The sequence below is a fragment of the Haliaeetus leucocephalus genome, unplaced genomic scaffold (genome assembly GCF_000737465.1).
Source record: "Haliaeetus leucocephalus isolate CR32 unplaced genomic scaffold, Haliaeetus_leucocephalus-4.0 Scaffold587, whole genome shotgun sequence".
Lineage (NCBI taxonomy): Eukaryota > Metazoa > Chordata > Aves > Accipitriformes > Accipitridae > Haliaeetus > Haliaeetus leucocephalus.
The window spans coordinates 7,117,230-7,135,805 of NW_010973023.1; the positions used below are offsets into that span (position 1 = coordinate 7,117,230).

Below are 18,576 nucleotides of genomic sequence, written 5' to 3' on the forward strand. Positions count from 1 at the left end.
CCTCACTTAAATATTATATTTATTTAGGCATGAAGATTTCTTTAGAGTCCTTAAGACATCGATTGCGCATTGTTGACTCTAGGTATCAGATGACCAAGTTCGTAGAGACACAGAGGGTTCCTTTGTTCAAAGCTGAAATTCAACTGGCTATTCCAAATGTTGTCCTGAGACCAAGTCTTGAAGATATTCAGGTAACAAAATAATTGCACATCTCAGTCATTTATGGTAAAACATTTATAAATGCATTGTTTAAAAACAACGTGCGAGTTTAATCTGGTATAAAAAATAAAAGGAAGGGGAAAAAAATTAAAAGTCACTTGAGTTTGTGACCTCATTGGGTGCAAAGGACATGAAGCCACTGATCAGGTTTGTTATGCAGGCCAGTAGAAGGAACTGTTTTCCTAAATCTCAGTAACTCATGTTCACAACCCTCTACTTAGAGGCAAACATTTCAAAGTGAATGCAAAAATAAAAATGAATGCCACTGATACCACCTGATTTGATTTCCTGGTCTCCTTAAACTCTTTCAGAGTATAAATTGATGTTGTCAGTTCAAAACACCATTCATAAATCAGAATTCTGCAGGAGTGAATTGTAAAGAAAAATATTACCAGCCTGAAGCCCTAAACTGTGGAAAAATTTGAGCACTCGTTTAAACTTATACTAATTAAGCAAAATTCTTACACATGTACTTACAGTCTCCTATGATGTCTGAAATTATTCATGAACTATTAGTTGTTTATGGTGTTGATTTGTGGACTTTTCATTTAGCATTGTCACTGTCAAAATCAGTAGTTGAATTCTTTCTCGGATTTCATTTGCAGCCTTCATGGTGTTGTCAGTAAGAAATCAGACCACTAAGTGTAATTTAAAAATACCATAGATAGAAGAAGTTATACAATAATTTATATAGTTGCCTGTATAGATTATAGACTATACCATCACAAATTCAGACAAATATATTCAGGCATTCTAATGTGAATGTGAGAACTATTATTATTAATGATAAATAACTATGTTTATAACCAGTTTAAGGGGAAATAGTACTATAATTATGATCCTCAGTGATTCATGATTACCGTTCATAAAGCTCTCTTACCTTCTTTGAAAACCACATAAATGTAGCAGGACTGTGATAAAGCTTTATGGAGTACTCTTTCCCCTTACAAAATGGGTTTTCGGTAATCCTACTTCATGCTTATTAGAATATTTCCTGTAAAGATAGAGGTATAATTTTTCCATTCTGGTGTTGTTTGGAGGATCCTTTTTTTCTTTTTTTCTTTACCCCTCCCCCCCCCTTATTTGTGATAATCTGTGTGCTCAAGGTGAATGTTTTGCTGTTTTCAGAGTGCTGTAAACAAAGCAGTAAATATTATGTTATCAGTAGCCAAACATATCCCCCTGTGGAAATTTGCTTGCTTACATCATAAACAGCAGCAGGTGAGTATTTTGTTTTAATTATTTTAAAATTTTAGTATTTTAATTAACATTTCTTGATCTCATATGTTCTGTACCAATACTTGTAATCTGGTGGATCTTCCTGTTAAGTGAAAGCCTAGTTTTTAATCTCTATACCAAGTAATTGAACATAAGAGCAATAATTCATAAACCTTATGTTTGGTGGTTTTTAATATTGAAACCAAAAATTGCTTTAATAAAAATCTTTTAAAAATACTGTTTACATATGATGATGATGATATTGTAGAGAATGTGTGAGAATTATCCACGGGTACTACTAGCTGAGTATAAATTATTACCAGTCTTCCCAGGCAAAAACTTTATTTTAAGTTAAACTTTCAGGCTGCATACAGCACCTATAATGGTACAGTAAATACAATATAAATATTTTAACTGGCATCAAAATGAGCACTAAAACCTTGGGAAGTTCTGAGGTATAGACAGAAACTGAAATTTGTTGATGGTAATCAAATGGCCTTAATTCTTTCCTCTGGTAATGAAATACAGATCTATGTAGATCTGTGCTGAAAAGTGTCTTTGTAAAAATATCTTCCTATTCTGTTGATCTGACCTAAAACAGATCAGCTAATTTTAATTAAAAAAACCCCATTTAAGTCCTGAAAATAAAAAATAAAAAAACAAACTAGGAAAGAGTGGGTTGAATTCAGTTTCCTCAAGCAGAATTGCTTGCGTATTTCCAAGCAGCAAACCCTTCACTGCCTCCAGGACTTTTTGTGGCCAAGAATGGGCATAGACTAAAATTCTACACTAAAGAAAGCAGGAAGACCTGAGCAGTTGTGTAGGAGCAGGAAACAACACAGTTGTGTATGACACATATTTGACAGATGTCATTCAGAGACGATTATTATAGAGCTTCACGTGGCAATTTTTATATAAAATCAGCTTTAACACTAGAACTGTAGTTCTGTAAAAATCCAAGCTATGAACAGGGAGTATCCTTGTGGATGCTTTCTCTGCACTTTCTATCTATTCTTAGAATCACTTATTTTGTGTGCATTATTGGGCATTCCATAATGAAAAAAAGAAATAAAGCTACTGGACATATTTTTTTTCTTGTTTAATTTATGCCAGGTTGAACAAGCTGTTACTGTAGAGCTAGGTGATGAGAGCAAACTCACCAGGATGGTGGTACTGAAACCTTTAGACAAGCAGATCATCGAGCATAAGGATGTGAACAAAGTGGTGATCCAACTAAATACAATTATTTCGTCTCTTAAAACTGAAGTTTCGGATCTTCTGAACAGCTTTTCTGAATTTTCAGGCATCTGGAACAAGGTTAAATACATATTTAATAAAATATGTTGCTATATAGTGAAATCTTCTAAATAAACTGGTTTGGGTTGCGTAAGGAGACTGTGTGCTCAGTAGGAAGCATTGGTTTCATGATAGAATCCGTATACCCATAACACCTCCTCTGTCTACTCTTGTGTTGACCAGAACTTCTCATTAAACCATCTGAGAAAGAAAGCAGAAGAACAAAAGAGAATGTTGGAGCATGAACCAGCTTATGCTCTCATATGCTTATGAATCTTTCTGACAGCATCTTGTCTCCATAGATTATAAAAAAGAATAATTTAGCAGAATCTCTGAGAAATTACAGACTACAGAACTGTTCTTGAATATTAAACTGACTAGTTCTTCTTCATCAACCACTGCTGAAAGCAGCTTTTCTATTTTTTCACAAAAATGATACTAAATCTAGGAAATCTTTCCAGTAATAAGGATTCCAAAGCAGAAGAGAATCTGGGCTGATGGATTTGTCTTCATTAGGAAGTGGGTCCGGTGTCATAAATGGTAAAGCTCTGAGGAATGTTTTGGCAGGAGATACTTTGTGAAATATAACCTTGTGTACATTCTGACTAGTGAAACTCAACTCTGTGTGGATGGACAACTACTGGTCTTACTTATCAAAGGTGCTTTAGTCAGTCTGAGAAACAAGCAACCAAAACAGGAGTAATCTTACCTTTGTAACTGCTCACTATTTTTAACTTCCCCTTCCTAAACCAACTCATAGGTGACCACGTTCCCACAGCTGACTCTTGTGCAGTTAGAGTTCAGGCTAAGGCAGGGCATTTTCACCTCTTCATGGCTTCTGGGGTTCCAAATCTTAATGCTTAGTTACCTCAGTCTTTGGAGATATTGTTTGAGCTAACCACATGTTAATGGTATGTCATTTCACCCAGACAAGGCACAGTCAGACTGGATGTTGCAATAGCATGATAATGTTTCCTGTTTACTAAAATCTTCTAAAATAGTCAATTAATCTGCTCCTTAACCTTAAAATTCCTTAGGAGTTGGCACTGTTTCCCCCATCTTTATAATTTCTGTAGGACCACTGGGAACTGTCACTGGTAATTCATTATTGGCCAGAGAACCCAGAACAGCTTCTCAGGGACCTCACAGTGTAGACTGTAGGTGAATGTCATTGAACTGGGTGAAGATCATTTGTCTGTAATTGAATCAAGAATCTAACACATTTATTGAGCTGGTGACACTGAAGTTCTCACCTCTGCAGAGACTGGCCTACCTTATGAAAAGGAAGGATGCTCAGTGCTCTATTGCCTTTAAACAAGCTTCAACAAGCTAAATGCCCCCTCTTCCCTTAGATCCATCCTTCCCTGCCAAACTGTGCTTGCTCCAAATGGCCCGGCCACTTGTAGGTAGAAACTGCAGTTAAATATACTGTTTCAGGAAGAGTGAAGGTGGCTGAATACAATCACTACCATTTCAATACCTTTTAGAGGATGTGAGCTGCTTTTGGGGGTTTGCAGGCAGAAGAGAGACTGGGAAGGAAGTATTTCCAGCAAAGTTTTAGCAGCTACATTGTAAATTTTGTAGTAATATTTGGATGCATAGGGGATATCCTGATCTGTGTTGGTTTTTGAGTTACAGATAGATTTCAAGTGCTTTAAAGAGTACTGTACAAAGAGTAAGAGTCGGGAAAAGCAGTTCAAGTTAAACAATTTGATCTTAATGCTTTTATCTTAAGCTCTTTTAGAGAGGGATCATTTGTGTTTGCACAATACCTCAGGCAACTGGGTCCCCTGTAGGTTATTGTAATACCAATGCTAAATGATAATTAAAATAAACTTCTTTTATTTAGGATCCAGAGGAAAAAGTGAGGGAATTTATAGATACTAAACCAACAATGGCTGAATTCCAAACTCAAATCAGATACTTTTCTGTAAGTATTATATCTTCAATAAAAATTAACTGTTCAGAGAAATTGTAGTGAAATTAAAAGCTGAACACTTGTGTTTGTCTCAGCAATTAGAAATGCAAATCAGAGAACTGCCAAATCACTGTGTGCTGGAATCAGTGGATATTGCAACAGAGTCATTGAAAATAGCCTTAATTCAGGAATGCCGCTCAAGACAAAGAACATTTGGATTAGCTTTGAATAAAAAGTCTGCCACAGACATGGATGAAATTTATTCATTTATTGAAAATGTTAGCAAGAGATTAAGCAGACCTATCCATGACCTTGATGATGTACGGGGAGCAATGGAAGCACTAAAGGAAATTCGAGAGAATGAGATTAAAATTGACCTGACAGTTGGACCTATAGAAGAATCTTATTCTGTGCTTCATAAATACAATCTGCTATTTCAAGATGGAAATACAGAAAGGGTTGATGGATTGGCTTATGCCTGGAAGAACCTAAACACACAGGTATCATAGCTGTGTTATTTCTCAAATCATATATATAGCAAAGTTATTGTCAGCCTTTTTAATGTTGAAATGCTAGAACAAAACTATTTTCTTACTTAAAACTCTGTGCTTTTTTTTCCTGCCTCTTTTCTGCCTGTTTTGCCTCTTTTGTCTGCATGTAGGCACTGCAGGTTGAGGACTTGCTGCTGAAGGTACAGCCAGACATGAAAACGGATTTACTGAGTGGTGTCCAAAAATTCCAGATTGATGCTGCAGAATTTTACAAAGATTATGATGAAAAGTAGGTGACCTGTGGTGCAATACAATTATGCTTCATTAGTGATTGTTCAAAAATGGTGTATCTAAAGGTCTTCAGAAAATAAACACAGCACAGCCTTAATATATATATGACAGTTGATAAAAAAGCCTAATTTCAGAATAATATGAGACGGGCAGATACTGCCACAGATTCTTTCCCATAATTTCAATGCTAGGGTCAGTGAAATTCCAGAAGTGTTAATAGGTTGGGGGGGAAAAAAAATCAAATTCTCAGTGCAGATCCAAATTTAAAGTTTTTTGGCGTGTTCTAAACTCAACAAAGCACTTAAGCAGATATTTTATGTAAGTAGTGCCTTGGTTGTGAGTAGAGATTCCAGTTCAGGGTATGTCTAAGTTTACTGGTCTTACTTAGTCTTACTTCTAAGCTTTGGCTTTTTTTTTTTTAATTTAAATTTGGGGTATATGTGCTTCATTGGACACTTCTACATTAGCAACAAAGAAGGAAAGACAGAATTTGGTTAGCTGTCATTCATTATGGTTCTAGGACAATACATGCACAGTGTTTGTTTTTTGGCAATGAAGTTCATGTCAGCACCTGACCGTAGGCATGCACTGCACACCTATAGCCCGTGGGCAGTGTGAAGCAGCTTTATGTACAGCCTCTGCTATTATGAACAGAATTCAGTGCATGCATAGAGTACAAACTGCTGGAGGGCCTTGGGGAGTATATACTCTTCTCCTAGGGCAGGTGCTTTGCACTGGTGTTACAAACAAGGTAGTCCAAATGGTAACCTGGTGTTTGGCTTCAACATTGGCTTCACTGGGAGTGAAACTTCTTGCAGGCACAGCAGCAGTGCATTTCTGCGTGTGCCTCAAGACTCCAGCTATAGACACAAGGTGAATTTGCACCTAAAAGGAACCTGCTAGAGCACGAAGTTGCCGGTTCGGATGGGATGCGTGCGTAGTCCTGTCTGCAGTTCTGCTCTCAGAGTTGTCCAGAGGAATTAATGGAAACACCCTGTGGCTGCTAGCAGTTGTAGGGACCCTGAAAACATCCCCCCTCCTGGAGATTCAGCTGCCTGGGCTCGGGGCCAGCTTAGGGATAGAGCGCCTGAGGGCTTCCCCTTTCCTTCGGTGGCAGAGCAGTCCCAGGCAGCTCTGCTGGGAAGCCTCAGCAAGGCCAACATCCCTTCCTGTGGGATTTGCTTTAAAGCTGAGGCTTCACTGCTTGGCCCCCTGACCTGACCTACAGCTCCAGCTCTGTCGCAGCCATGCCCGTGCCTGGGCATGGAGCCTACCGAGCTGAACCTGGGTTCCAACGCGCAGACTCACTTCTCATCCTGATCTCAGAACAGCCTGGTGACCGCTGGACTGTGTATCATCCTGGTTACCTTCACTAGACCTGCTTCTGACCCTGACTTCCTCACTCCTCGTCCCTGCTTGACCTTGGTCCCATGTAATTATTGTGGACTCATCTAAAGATCTGGACTCTCATTTGAATCTGACTACCATCCCCAGGCCTGCTTTGCTCTCCTTGCTCAGGTACTATGGGACCAGGTCCTGGCTGCATCTGCTGGCTGTGTTGCTGCTTTCATCTCATGGTTCCATTTTCCTTGCCAGGAAGCCAGCCTGCACTGCTCTCTGATGCCCATGTGCCTGTATTTCTTCTAGAACTAACTATGGCACAACAGAAGACAACATACTTACATTTCTCCTCGCAAAATACTATGATGCAGCCAAGAACTGGTCCCAGGCATGAGAGCTGGGGATTACACCCAGTCCTCCAGCTGAGATGTACTCATTAGGGCAAAACTGTATTTTTTTCTGTTATTTTTCTGAGTGCTTAATTATGATTCTAGTATCAGCTACCACAGTTTTCACCCCTGAATTATATACCTGCTGTCTTTCCGTTTTTAAGAATATAAATGAAAATAATCATTAAAATGTATTTTACAGAAGAAATGGAAAATAACAAAGACAAAACATTTGTAGATCTTTTTAGCTGTTTGTAGTATGTTTGGTAACCCAGATGAATTTTATTATTAGAAAGTAAATTGGGTTTTCTTTCAGGGACTACTCAATATGTAATGTTGGGACACAATATACTTTGCATTTTCTCTTTTAGTGTCTTTTGTGAAAATTTCTAGAAAAAATGTTAGAAAATATTAAATACTGTTTAGTAAGTAAGGTCTGGGTTCTGTTGTGCTGCTTTGTGAAACCTGTATGGTTGATACTTGCACTGAATTTGTTTTATTTTTTACAGGGGCCCCAGTGAGGAGAATGTTCCTCCCCATGAAGCAAGTGACAGATTACAGATCTTTCAAGCCAAATTTGATGAACTATGGAGGAAGTATATCTCTCTTTCTGGTGGGGAAGAATTATTTGGTCTTCCTATCACAGGTAGTTTCTCAGGGGGTATGGATACCTGGTCTAGGCTATTAAATTTTTCTTGTGGGTCCTGCTAAATGCATTCAGTGCTGGATTCATTGTAGAAAACCTCCTTGCAGTAAATTATCATTGTCTTTCCTATGAAAAGCAGCTGTGTGAAACTGGCTCTCAGTCTGCACATACATAAACATCAGATGGAAAAATATTGCACCGTTCTGTGTATCTCAGGGTCTAGCTGCTTAGCTCTCTTGCTCTTTCTGTTCAGAGCTAAGTGCATCTCCTGTCTGTATTCTTCCATACCCAAATTTGGGAAACATGCTGCCGAGGTACTGCAGTTGTCCCTGCTCCAGATATATAATGAATTCCCTTGGGCTGTGCAACTGATCTGTAATATCCTTATGTCTCCTGCTCAGACACGCTTCAAGTTTGGAAGACTGTGGTGTGAATTAAAGTTACAGCAGAATGTATGATAAGCACATTAATTTGTGCATACTAAATTCAGTACATTTTCCTGTCTGAAGACATATGCAATAATCATGATATATTTAACTAGGAATTCCCAAAGATATGAGGGAAGCTAAATAAACCATTTCCATTAAGGAGGTCCATTTTAAATACTTGTATTGTGTAACATACTGTATATTTTTATTTTGAAAGCACACCCCCCATCCCCAAACCCTGCCTCTTAAGTAGTGCAAACTGAGATAGGGGATATTTTAGTACTTGTCTAAAACTATAGTGCATTCCTTTGCCATTTCAGCTACTTTTTCAACATTATCTCCCTAACAGAGAGAGGTGCAGCACCGCCCTAATAAGATTATGTCTACCATTGCAGAAGAATATTTATTAAAAAATCAGCAATATAAACAATTACTATGCATCTAAATCTGATGTTCTTTGATAATGTAACTGAAAAGTTTGTCTTACCAGACACTATGTAAAAGACTGCATGTCTGATTTCATACATTTATTAAATACCAATTTTAGAAATACATGGATTTTTATGCTCATGAATACAGTTGTACCTAATTAACATTCACAAATTTCTTATTTTAAAATTTGAAACAGAGTATCCTGAACTGCACAAAATTAAACGTGAGCTTTCATTGCTTCAGAAACTTTACAGTCTTTATAATTCAGTTACTGCTAGTATCGACGGATACAATGAAATACTTTGGAATGATTTAAATATTGAAAAAATTAACAGTGAACTTTTGGATTTTCAAAACAAGTAAGTTATTTATTGAAGTGCATACAGTTTTTATTTCTCAGCTTTCTTTGTTATTTAGCTTGTGAAAATTGCTCTGAAGGGCAAAAATCTGTTGGTTTATTTCAAGCTCAGGCTTGCTCAAGTGCTCAGCACAGCTGCACTAGTTGCAGACTATGGTGCAGTATGCAGGTAGTGCACGACCCTACTTAGCTCCGTCGGCGAGTCACTTTAGGCTTGTTGGGGTATACCAACATGGTAGGTTGTAGCTTACTTAATAAATAAGGTGCGTAAACCTGTGGCAAGGTGGTTGTAAGTATAAATAACCTTCATAGCTGATCTTCATATATTACCTTCTCAGTGGTTTAGTTTACAGCTAATCAATTGTTAGTCCGTGATGTTAGACAGAATTTTGAAGTTACTGTCTACTTCTGTGCATTTTTATGTATTGAAATTGTTATTTCAAGAAGGGTAGGTAGCCACACTAAATTCTGAGGGGTTATTTATGAGGTTTGAGAGGAATAATGTTTTCCACATTACATGCAAAATAACTGTTAGGTGAAACCATGCTTTGCTGAAGTCAAAGGAATTTTTCTACTGTGTTGGTAAAGATGCACCTTTGGTTTTTGAACAGCTGTGGCTGGGTCTGCAAGACTTCCCTGACCCAGCTTGTTACTTCTGTCAGAGGGAGTGGCTCATGAAACAACAGGGTTTGGATTGTTTCCCCTTTGTCAGCTTTCTTTGAATTCTGATTCCTGGCACTGGAGAATGGACAGAATTGCTAGAAAAGGGGAATTTTGTTACATGCAAACGTGGAGAGTCTATATGCCAGTCTTAAGTATTCCGTGCATCCATTCCTTTAGAGTAGTTATCTGTATCAGTCTATGTTTTACTCTTAACGGGAATTACAGAATATACATGGAAACCAAATTACATGCAGAAGTTCGAAAATAAATGTGCAATATTTTTATCCTGTGCATATCTATTGGAAAAAAGATGTGAACTGTCTCTCTGTTTTCTTTTATCTTATATTACTTTTGTACAAGCATTTTCTTCATCTCTTTACACAGTGGCCCTGATCACTTTCTCAGTGAGTTCTGTTGAGACAAGTTCATACTCAATATAAAGAGCTTTCTCTTTTGCAGAGCATCTCTTCTGGAACAACTAGTGTGTGTGTCTCTCTGCTTCACCAGTAGTTCTGATCAGCTTTTGGTTTTGAATTCTCCAATGTGACCTGAGAGAGATTTCACTTACATTTTGGTATTATTCAAGAGATTGAGATCAAATCTGTGTTTTTCATCTCATCCCAAATCTTTGAAAAGCATAGGAAAAGTTACATTTGCTCAGGATTTTTAGTCATATGGTATTTTGAGTGTGTCACCATTTTAGCAGGGTCCATTTCTGTACACACTGAAGAAGTGGGGTGCAGGTTTTCCTCTTTTTCTTGGGAAACTGAGTGAACTGTCTTCTAGTCATTAATTTGAAAAAAAGTCCTTTTTTTTAAAATAATAATAGTAAAAATAAATGTATGTGAAATATACGTACTTCTGCATTTGGACACTATCTGTAAGGCTTGATCTCATTTCAGTAGAATTCTGGAATCTGCATCATCATTTTTTCTGTAGTTAATTGTATTTTACAGGTTGGTAGGACTCTCTTTATGCTTTCTTCTACTGGAACTCTGAAGGAAGCCATTGCGTGACAACAGTTTTGAAAGTTATGTGTTTCTCTTTTTACTTCACATGTGACTATTTTTTCCTCTCAAGTGTTGAGCTATATTTGGAGAAAGGTGACCACCAATAGGCAGTAAATATTTTTTTGTAATACAAGTCTAAACCAGTGCTATCCTTCCTTTGGCAGGCTTGCTAGCATTATCGTATCAAGCCATTCTCTTTAAAGCTGGAGAAATTTAAACAGTGTACAGGGGGTGCCCACAGAAATAACTAAGATGGTATGCTGTGTTATGAAAGAAGCAGGAATACTGTAAATGCAATTAGTGTTTTAGCATAATTACAAAGATATGAATAGTTCTTTACTGTAATGTTCTTTTTTGCTACCACTTTTAAAAATAGTAATATAATAGAAAATCTAAGATTGTGAAAAGAAGAATCACAAAAATAACTATATGTGAAAATAAATCAATTTAAAAAGAGATTAAAAGGATAAATATTTAGAGAAATTGCTTGTGGTAGGGAGCATTATAGAAGTTTGTAATAACAGCTAGAGCAAAGTTTCCCTTTATATTTTACTGTATTATAGTGTAAAGAGAATGTCCAGTAAATTTAAGAAGGAAATTTAAACCCGATCAATGGAGTAGTTTTTTAACATAGCGTGTAACTCATGGAACTTGCTGTTAGAAGATATTACTGAGACCAAGGCAAAGAAAAAAGTTATCTGTATAAAAAATTTAGCAGTTTTCATTACCAAGCTAAGAGATCCCATTTCCAATTGCCAACCTAAGACAAAATTTGTAAGAATGTTACTTGTTGTGCCTCAGCATAGAAGTAGCCAGGAACTGCCTCTTAAAGCCTTGTCGATACATGGCAGAGTATAATTTTCCATTCTGCAATGTTTTCACTAGCATATTTAATACTATCTATTGTTGGATTCAACATGAAAGACTACAGTGATTGTTGTAGTGCCATGACAGTATGCATATGTTCATCTACCTCTTAGCAGCAAGCAGTGAAGAATTCACACATGCTCCAGCATTGTGTGACAGATCTGTCTGATTTTGAGCTGTGAAAAATGGAGAACTTCTTTGAAGAAATTTTTCATTATGGGTTGATTTTATGCAGCTTTTTATTTCTGCCATTGAGCTGTAAGAGAACTGCTGTCAGTCTTTGGTCCATAGCTTTGGCAGATGAAAATTTGCATGACTTGTTAGAAGCAAGTGGAGCTGTGACAATTCACAGTACAAGAGGTTCTTAATTTTCAAATTTTTTTCATCTTGAAATTGTGCGTAAAGGAAGATTTTTCTTTAAATGTCTTTTGTACAAACTAGGTATAAGATAGGACTTGTTTGATTGAAACAGAAGTATTTTTCTGTTTGCAAGCAGGTCAGTTTTTGTTTAGGATGTACTTTATTTTGCTTGAAAAAATATATGTTGTTTAATCCTTTTTCCCCTTCATAAAATTGGGTGAATTTTCAAATTTTTAATAAAACAATGACACTGCAAAAGCTTAGGTTCAGACATGGGTTTGCACATGAAATTAACCTCCTTTAATTCAAACTGAAAGAGAAACCAAGTCATTCTAGTGTGATTTTTACTGTCTTTAGCAGTGTTTCATGCCTGCAGTCAGAAATAATCAGCTATATATTGTTGCCAGCTTGCAACTGGATTTTTATTTATGGTCTACCAGTCTACTGGTTGAAAAATGAGAATATATTGTACTATTAAATGATGGATTGTGATTATTAAGAATAAAATATTTCTTCTTTTTTGTGCTTTTTAAAGAATCCGTAAGTTACCGAAAGCGTTGAAGGAATGGCAAGCTTTTCAAGACCTAAAAAAAAAAATTGATGACTTCACAGAGAGCTGTCCTTTGCTTGAAATGATGGCAAACAAAGTATGTTCAGCATAATAATTTGGAGAGAAGATTAACTTGAAAAACTATTGAAGACTCTGTTGTATGATTATAAGATGCTTTCCATAATTCTTTTTTGTAGATAAAAGCAGCTATATATTCATGGCAAAAATCTAATTAGGCTTAGTTACAGAAAAGTAAAAAAAATACTTCATAATGTGATTAGAAGGACTATTAATGCTTTCAATGGAATGGAAATCAAGACTCTTCTATTTGTTTAACAGATGCAGTGCAAAAGTATGTGATCATTCTAGTCCCAAGAATAATACATTTTTAAAAAATCTTCCCTAATTCCTATGAACTTTTCTAGGCTATGATGTCACGACACTGGGAAAGAATTGCACAAGTAACTGGGCATCACTTTGATGTTGATTCTGAAAATTTCTCTTTGAAAAACATAATGGATGCCCCTTTATTAAAATATAAAGAAGATATTGAGGTACATGTACTTTCTGTTCATTTTTAATAAATAACTTGTGACCCTGGGCTCTGTGCTTTTGAAGTCCTGTTTCTAGGCAGCTTTGTAACATTAAAAAATTCGGCTTTAGTTGGAGAATTCTTTTGAAGAATGGAGTCTGGTAGCTGGTATTAGCAGTGATGGTTAGTTTATTTCCTTTTTATTCTGGAGAAGGATTAAATGGATAGATGGTATTACACTAATCCTTCCATAGAAGGAATTCTGTTGTTTTAAGAGTAGTGTGATTCTGTCATGCTTCTGGTTTAGGGTCTGCGTACTCATAATTTTTTTCTTCCTTCTAAATGTCTTATCAGAGAGAAAAAATAGTTGATGTAAGTCTGATCCTGTTAAGTGGTCAAAATCCTTGGAACACAGTAGAAGTGGAGGATATAGGCTTGAAGTAGAACAAGGTTCTTTTGTTTTTCAAAAGTGTCTCTTCACAAGAGCACAGAAAGATGAGAAGGCTTATGTAATGTGCACAAGCTACAAAGCTATTGCCCCCTCCGTTTTGGGGGCAGTAATTATCTAGCGAGTACATTAACTTTATGCTCATTACCTTTTGCAAGAACAAAGTGTAGCTAAAAATAAAGAAGGGAAACCCCAACAGTTTCTAATTTCAGTTCTGTTGTCACTCAGCTAAATCTGTGGTCCCTCCAGAGTAGTGACCTGATTTGTCTTGTTCCACAAAGGAACACTTCTAAGACAAAAACATGAAATCAAACCTCTGCTGCACCCAATTTCCAGACAAGAATTTAAGCCATATGAAAGGTTCAGAGTTACAGCCTTACACTCAAGGAAAGACTTTAAACCTGTGATGGAATCCAACATACTCCTGAACCTGAATTTGGGGTCCAATCTGAGTAGCTGCTCCTTTTCTCTCTGATGCAATAACCAATTTTATGACAGTGCTGTCCTCACTGTCTTGAAGAAGTAACAGGCAGTCATGTTGTCCACATATGCTCTATTCTTGGACTGTTTATTGGCTTTGATTGTTAATGTGTATTTTCCTTAAACCTCTCAGTAGGTATATTTGACTTCAAATTTTAATACATACAGAGAGGCAAATTCTGCCTGCAGATTCAGTGAGTTAGTGAATTTTCAAAAGTGTAAGGTGCTAGTACTAGTGAAGACAGAATATAGCCCATAAAATGTTCCAGTTATAAGTAGTACTATAATATAATCTAGTTTGTAATATAATAATTTTGAGGTATTTCAATGTATATTTTCATTAGCTAGGACTTACACTGAAGTCTGGATCTAGCCAATGAATTTTAATTGTCTTTATAAGTGTGCATTATATTAGCCTTAGAGGAATGTAATTTACTAGTTTAATTTTGCACAGGATATCTGCATCAGTGCTGTTAAAGAAAAGGATATTGAAGCAAAATTGAAGCATGTCATCAGTGAATGGAGTACTCATGCTTTCAGTTTTGGCCAATTCAAAACTCGAGGAGAACTCCTTCTGAAAGGATCAGATATACTGGAGAAAATAGCTTTGGTGGAAGACAGCCTCATGATATTGGGGTCGCTCATGAGCAACAGGTACAAAACTTAATAAATGCACATATTATGTAAATCTAATCAAACGCAAAAGGAAACAATGATCATCTTAGGTTCTTTTTCCCTTTGACTCATGTTCACACAGGTATAATGCACCATTTAAGTCCACTATACAACAGTGGGTTCAGAAGTTGACCAATACTGCAGAGATAATTGAAAACTGGATTACTGTACAAAACCTCTGGATTTACCTTGAAGCTGTGTTTGTTGGTGGAGACATTGCTAAACAACTACCTCAGGTATATTGATTTATGATAACAATATGTTAACGGCAATATGTTGTACCAAGGGATTAGCCACATCACAGAGTTTACTTGCCAATGCATATAATGCATATAAATTTTGTGGGCTCCACATAGGTAGTTCAGAAGAAGCTTTGCGAAACTGGACTCTGTCTGATTGAACTGCTTAAAACTTGGTCAAACCTACAGGAACAGCACTGTTTGTAATTCAGGCTCAAATGTTCCTGTCAGCTTGCAATATTAGTGAATCATATGATAGTACAAGGCTCAGGACTACTTAATGGTACAAAACTGATTTATCACTTTTGCCATTTATGCAGACATCCCTTTCTCCCTGGGAGCACATGTTTATAGGCTCTAAGTTATGTAATAATAGAATGACAGATTTTCTGTCTGAATTCTGTACTTGCTAGGACTCAATATAAGGAAGTCCCACAGAGAGTCACTGCAAGACTTGGGCAGCTGCATGTGTGTTAATCTGTGTGAACTATTGCAACATCTTCAAAAGGCAATTATGAACTTCCACAATAGCAGCTGCAAAACAAAGAATGATCTGACTTCCTGCAGGAGTGAAATACCAGAATAAGTCATCCTCTCTGTTGTGTCTCCTAATGAGAGGTTTTCATGTAGTTCTAACACACCACAGTTTGGTAGCACTGGACCAACCAGTGCTGTAATTTAACAAAACCATGATTATTGGGAAATTATTAAATAATAAATTATTTCAGGCCACATCTTTTATAATTAAAGGCTTACGATTTCCAAAACTAACATTAATTGTTGTAAGATAAGTAAAGCTTTCTTAACTGTTATTTAAGATAACAATACTTTTTTTTAGTTTGTGAGATATGTTAATAATTGTTAATGCTTATCAGAGAATTGATAAGCAGTTTTTGCAGATGAACAAATGCTGCAGCACAGCTGAGGCATTTGATAACTGCTAAAGCTACTTCTTACAAAGATGATACATGAACCAGTATTCTGGGAAAAAAGCAGATGTGGTGACTATCTTTTAAGAAGGAGGAGAAAGAACAGCTTGGTGGAGGAGTAATGATAGATGAGTGGGCTTAATTGCAATTCCTGGATGAATACTGCAACAAATAACTGTCTGTAAGCATCTGGAAGCTAACAAGCAGATGAATAACAGTCTGTGAATTTTTTAGGAGCAAAACCTGTCAAACAAATCTAATTTATTTTTAGGGCGGGCAACAAGCTTTTGGATAGAAGAAAACCAGTAGTTGTTATGTGTCTTGATAGGCTTTTGACATTGTCTCTCGTAGTACAATTAGAAAATGAGTTTTAGATTGCTGGTGTGTAAAATGCAGGCATAAAAGTGGAGTGTCTAAAGAGCATTAACTGATAACTAGAATATTGTACCTAGTTTTGGCTGGAGAAACACAGACAAATTTAAGAGAGCATAGAATAGGGTGATAAGAATGAGGAACTATCTAGAAAGGATGATGCACAAGAAAAGATTCAACAGCTAGGCTCGTTTGGCTTGAAGGAGAGGAAAAACTGAAGAGAAGACGTGATAAGTTTTAAAAAACATAAGTGTTGCTCTTAACAGGAAGAAAACAATGTGTTCTCTGTATCTATGAATATAATGAGAAATAATTGGTGTACACACAAGAAAGATTAAGCTTAGATATTAAAACAGAGTCACCAGTAGCAAAGGTTGCCTAGAGAGGCTTCTGAATCTCCAGCATTGAGCATCTTTAAACACAAGACAGACAGATGTTTTTCAAGAGTAGCATGGGTATGATACTGTCTTGTGACAGGTAAATGGCTTTGGATGGTCTCTTGAGATCTCTTCTAGCTCTCAGATAATTTATGATCCCATTAACATTTCATTTGTTGTAGGTGAAGAGTTTTTAAAATCAGTATACCCAGTGTAGAAAAATATTTATTCTCCAGCTCCCAGTATTTGAGAATTTGTCTCCCTTAACCTACAATACCTTACAAGTGCAGCACCTTCAGAGTATTTATACTGCTTTTGTTTGTCAAGTGTTACTGCTAACAACTGTGCTGCTCATAACCTGTGTGGAGCAGCCATTACATGACATTGTGTATTGCTATTAGGAAGACTGTCATTTCTGAGAAGGCTGCTGCTTGAGTTTTTTGGTGTGTTGGAATCCTTGTATATGGACAATTTTGGTGCCCAACATGAAATAAAAGACATTTCCAGAACTGTCCCATTGGACTCTTTCTCTTGCAATTTGAACTCTGACCATTATAAGCATGCCTATAAGTATTCATACATTAGTCCTGCAAAGGCGACTTGAACATCAAGGGAAATATTAAACTGTTACCTTGTCTCATGGAATTCTTTAATTTTTAGAATTTGACAAACATGAGGAAGAGCTAATGTGTTTTTCATGTACTCCAGGAAGCCAGAAGATTTCAGAACATTGATAAATCATGGCAGAGAATTATGCAGAGAGCCCATGAAACAACAAACATTGTGCAGTGCTGTGTTGGAGATGAGACTTTGGCACAGTTATTACCACATTTGCTGGAACAATTGGAAATCTGTCAGAAATCACTGACTGGGTATTTGGAAAAAAAACGGTTAATATTTCCAAGATTCTTTTTTGTATCTGACCCTGCTCTTCTGGAAATCCTTGGTCAAGCATCTGATTCCCACACTATTCAGGTACAAGTAATAAAGCAATAAAGTTCTTATGGTCAATATTAGTAAGTGAGGACCATGGAGGATTTTGTTATTTCGTTGACAAAATTTCTTTCACTTATGAAAAGATTTATAGAATCTTCTAATACAGGATTTAAAGGCAAAGTAAGAATGCCATATCAGATCAGTTTATGCAGCTTTTTTTTTTCTGTTTCTGTTGTAGGCACATTTATTAAGTTTGTTTGACAATGTTAACCGAGTGGGATTTCATGAAAAAAACTATGACCAGATTTTATTGTTTGAATCTCAAGAAGGAGAACAGGTCAATATTATTGAACCAGTTTTAGCTCAGGTAATGGAAGTATATATTGCAGTTTTTCATGACTTCATTTAAAGTAGATTTATATTTTGGAGACCAACAGTATCGTATCATGCTATTATTTGACTAGCTGAATGAAAACCTTCCAATGTGAACAGCAAGAACAAAGGCCAGAAAGGACAGGACATTTGTGTCATTCTGTAACGATTACTCTACCTGTTTTTTCAGCAGTACTGACGTGAAGTGCCAAATCCATCACATATCTCTAGAAGGGCAGTGGAGCAGGAGGAGGAGAGGAATCTTTGAAACATTAGAGAATAACAAAAAGGGAAATGGGAGTATGAAGGCCTGGGAAAAAAGTTGCGTAGGGCTTTTTCTCATTGTGAATTATTCATAAACTAATTCTTTAAAAGTACTTTCTTGTTTATTTCAGGGCAATGTGGAATTCTGGTTAGGTCAGCTGCTGAATGGGATTAGGAAAACAATCCACACCATCATTAGACAGGCATCAATGGCCATTAGCGATTCAGGATTTAAGCTGTATGACTTTCAGGCAATGTTTCCTGCGCAAATAGGACTTCTGGGAATTCAAATGATCTGGACCAGAGATGCAGAGAATGCACTGAACAGTACCAAAACAGACAAAAAGGTAGTATTTAATGAATCTTTGGGGATTAATTAAAAGCATTGTTTGGAACAGTGCATATTGTGAAAAGTTAAAAGTAACATGTAGGAAAAAGCACAAAATACTAGTTAAGTAACCAGAAAAACAAATAA

General features: G+C 36.5%; 1 protein-coding gene across 1 annotated transcript in view; it reads left to right on the forward strand.

The window, feature by feature from the left end:
• LOC104838333 (dynein heavy chain 5, axonemal-like) overlaps nt 1-18,576 on the forward strand; it is a 170,630-nt gene that overhangs the window by 35,058 nt on the left and 116,996 nt on the right. Inside the window, exons 25-39 of the mRNA XM_010578013.1 lie at nt 28-191; nt 1,348-1,440; nt 2,551-2,754; nt 4,583-4,663; nt 4,747-5,151; nt 5,313-5,431; nt 7,673-7,809; nt 8,866-9,028; nt 12,463-12,574; nt 12,903-13,031; nt 14,392-14,591; nt 14,695-14,848; nt 17,238-17,504; nt 17,704-17,832; nt 18,233-18,448. Of these exons, the coding sequence (XP_010576315.1) occupies nt 28-191; nt 1,348-1,440; nt 2,551-2,754; nt 4,583-4,663; nt 4,747-5,151; nt 5,313-5,431; nt 7,673-7,809; nt 8,866-9,028; nt 12,463-12,574; nt 12,903-13,031; nt 14,392-14,591; nt 14,695-14,848; nt 17,238-17,504; nt 17,704-17,832; nt 18,233-18,448 (2,573 nt within the window). The remainder of the gene's footprint in view (nt 1-27; nt 192-1,347; nt 1,441-2,550; nt 2,755-4,582; nt 4,664-4,746; nt 5,152-5,312; nt 5,432-7,672; nt 7,810-8,865; nt 9,029-12,462; nt 12,575-12,902; nt 13,032-14,391; nt 14,592-14,694; nt 14,849-17,237; nt 17,505-17,703; nt 17,833-18,232; nt 18,449-18,576) is intronic.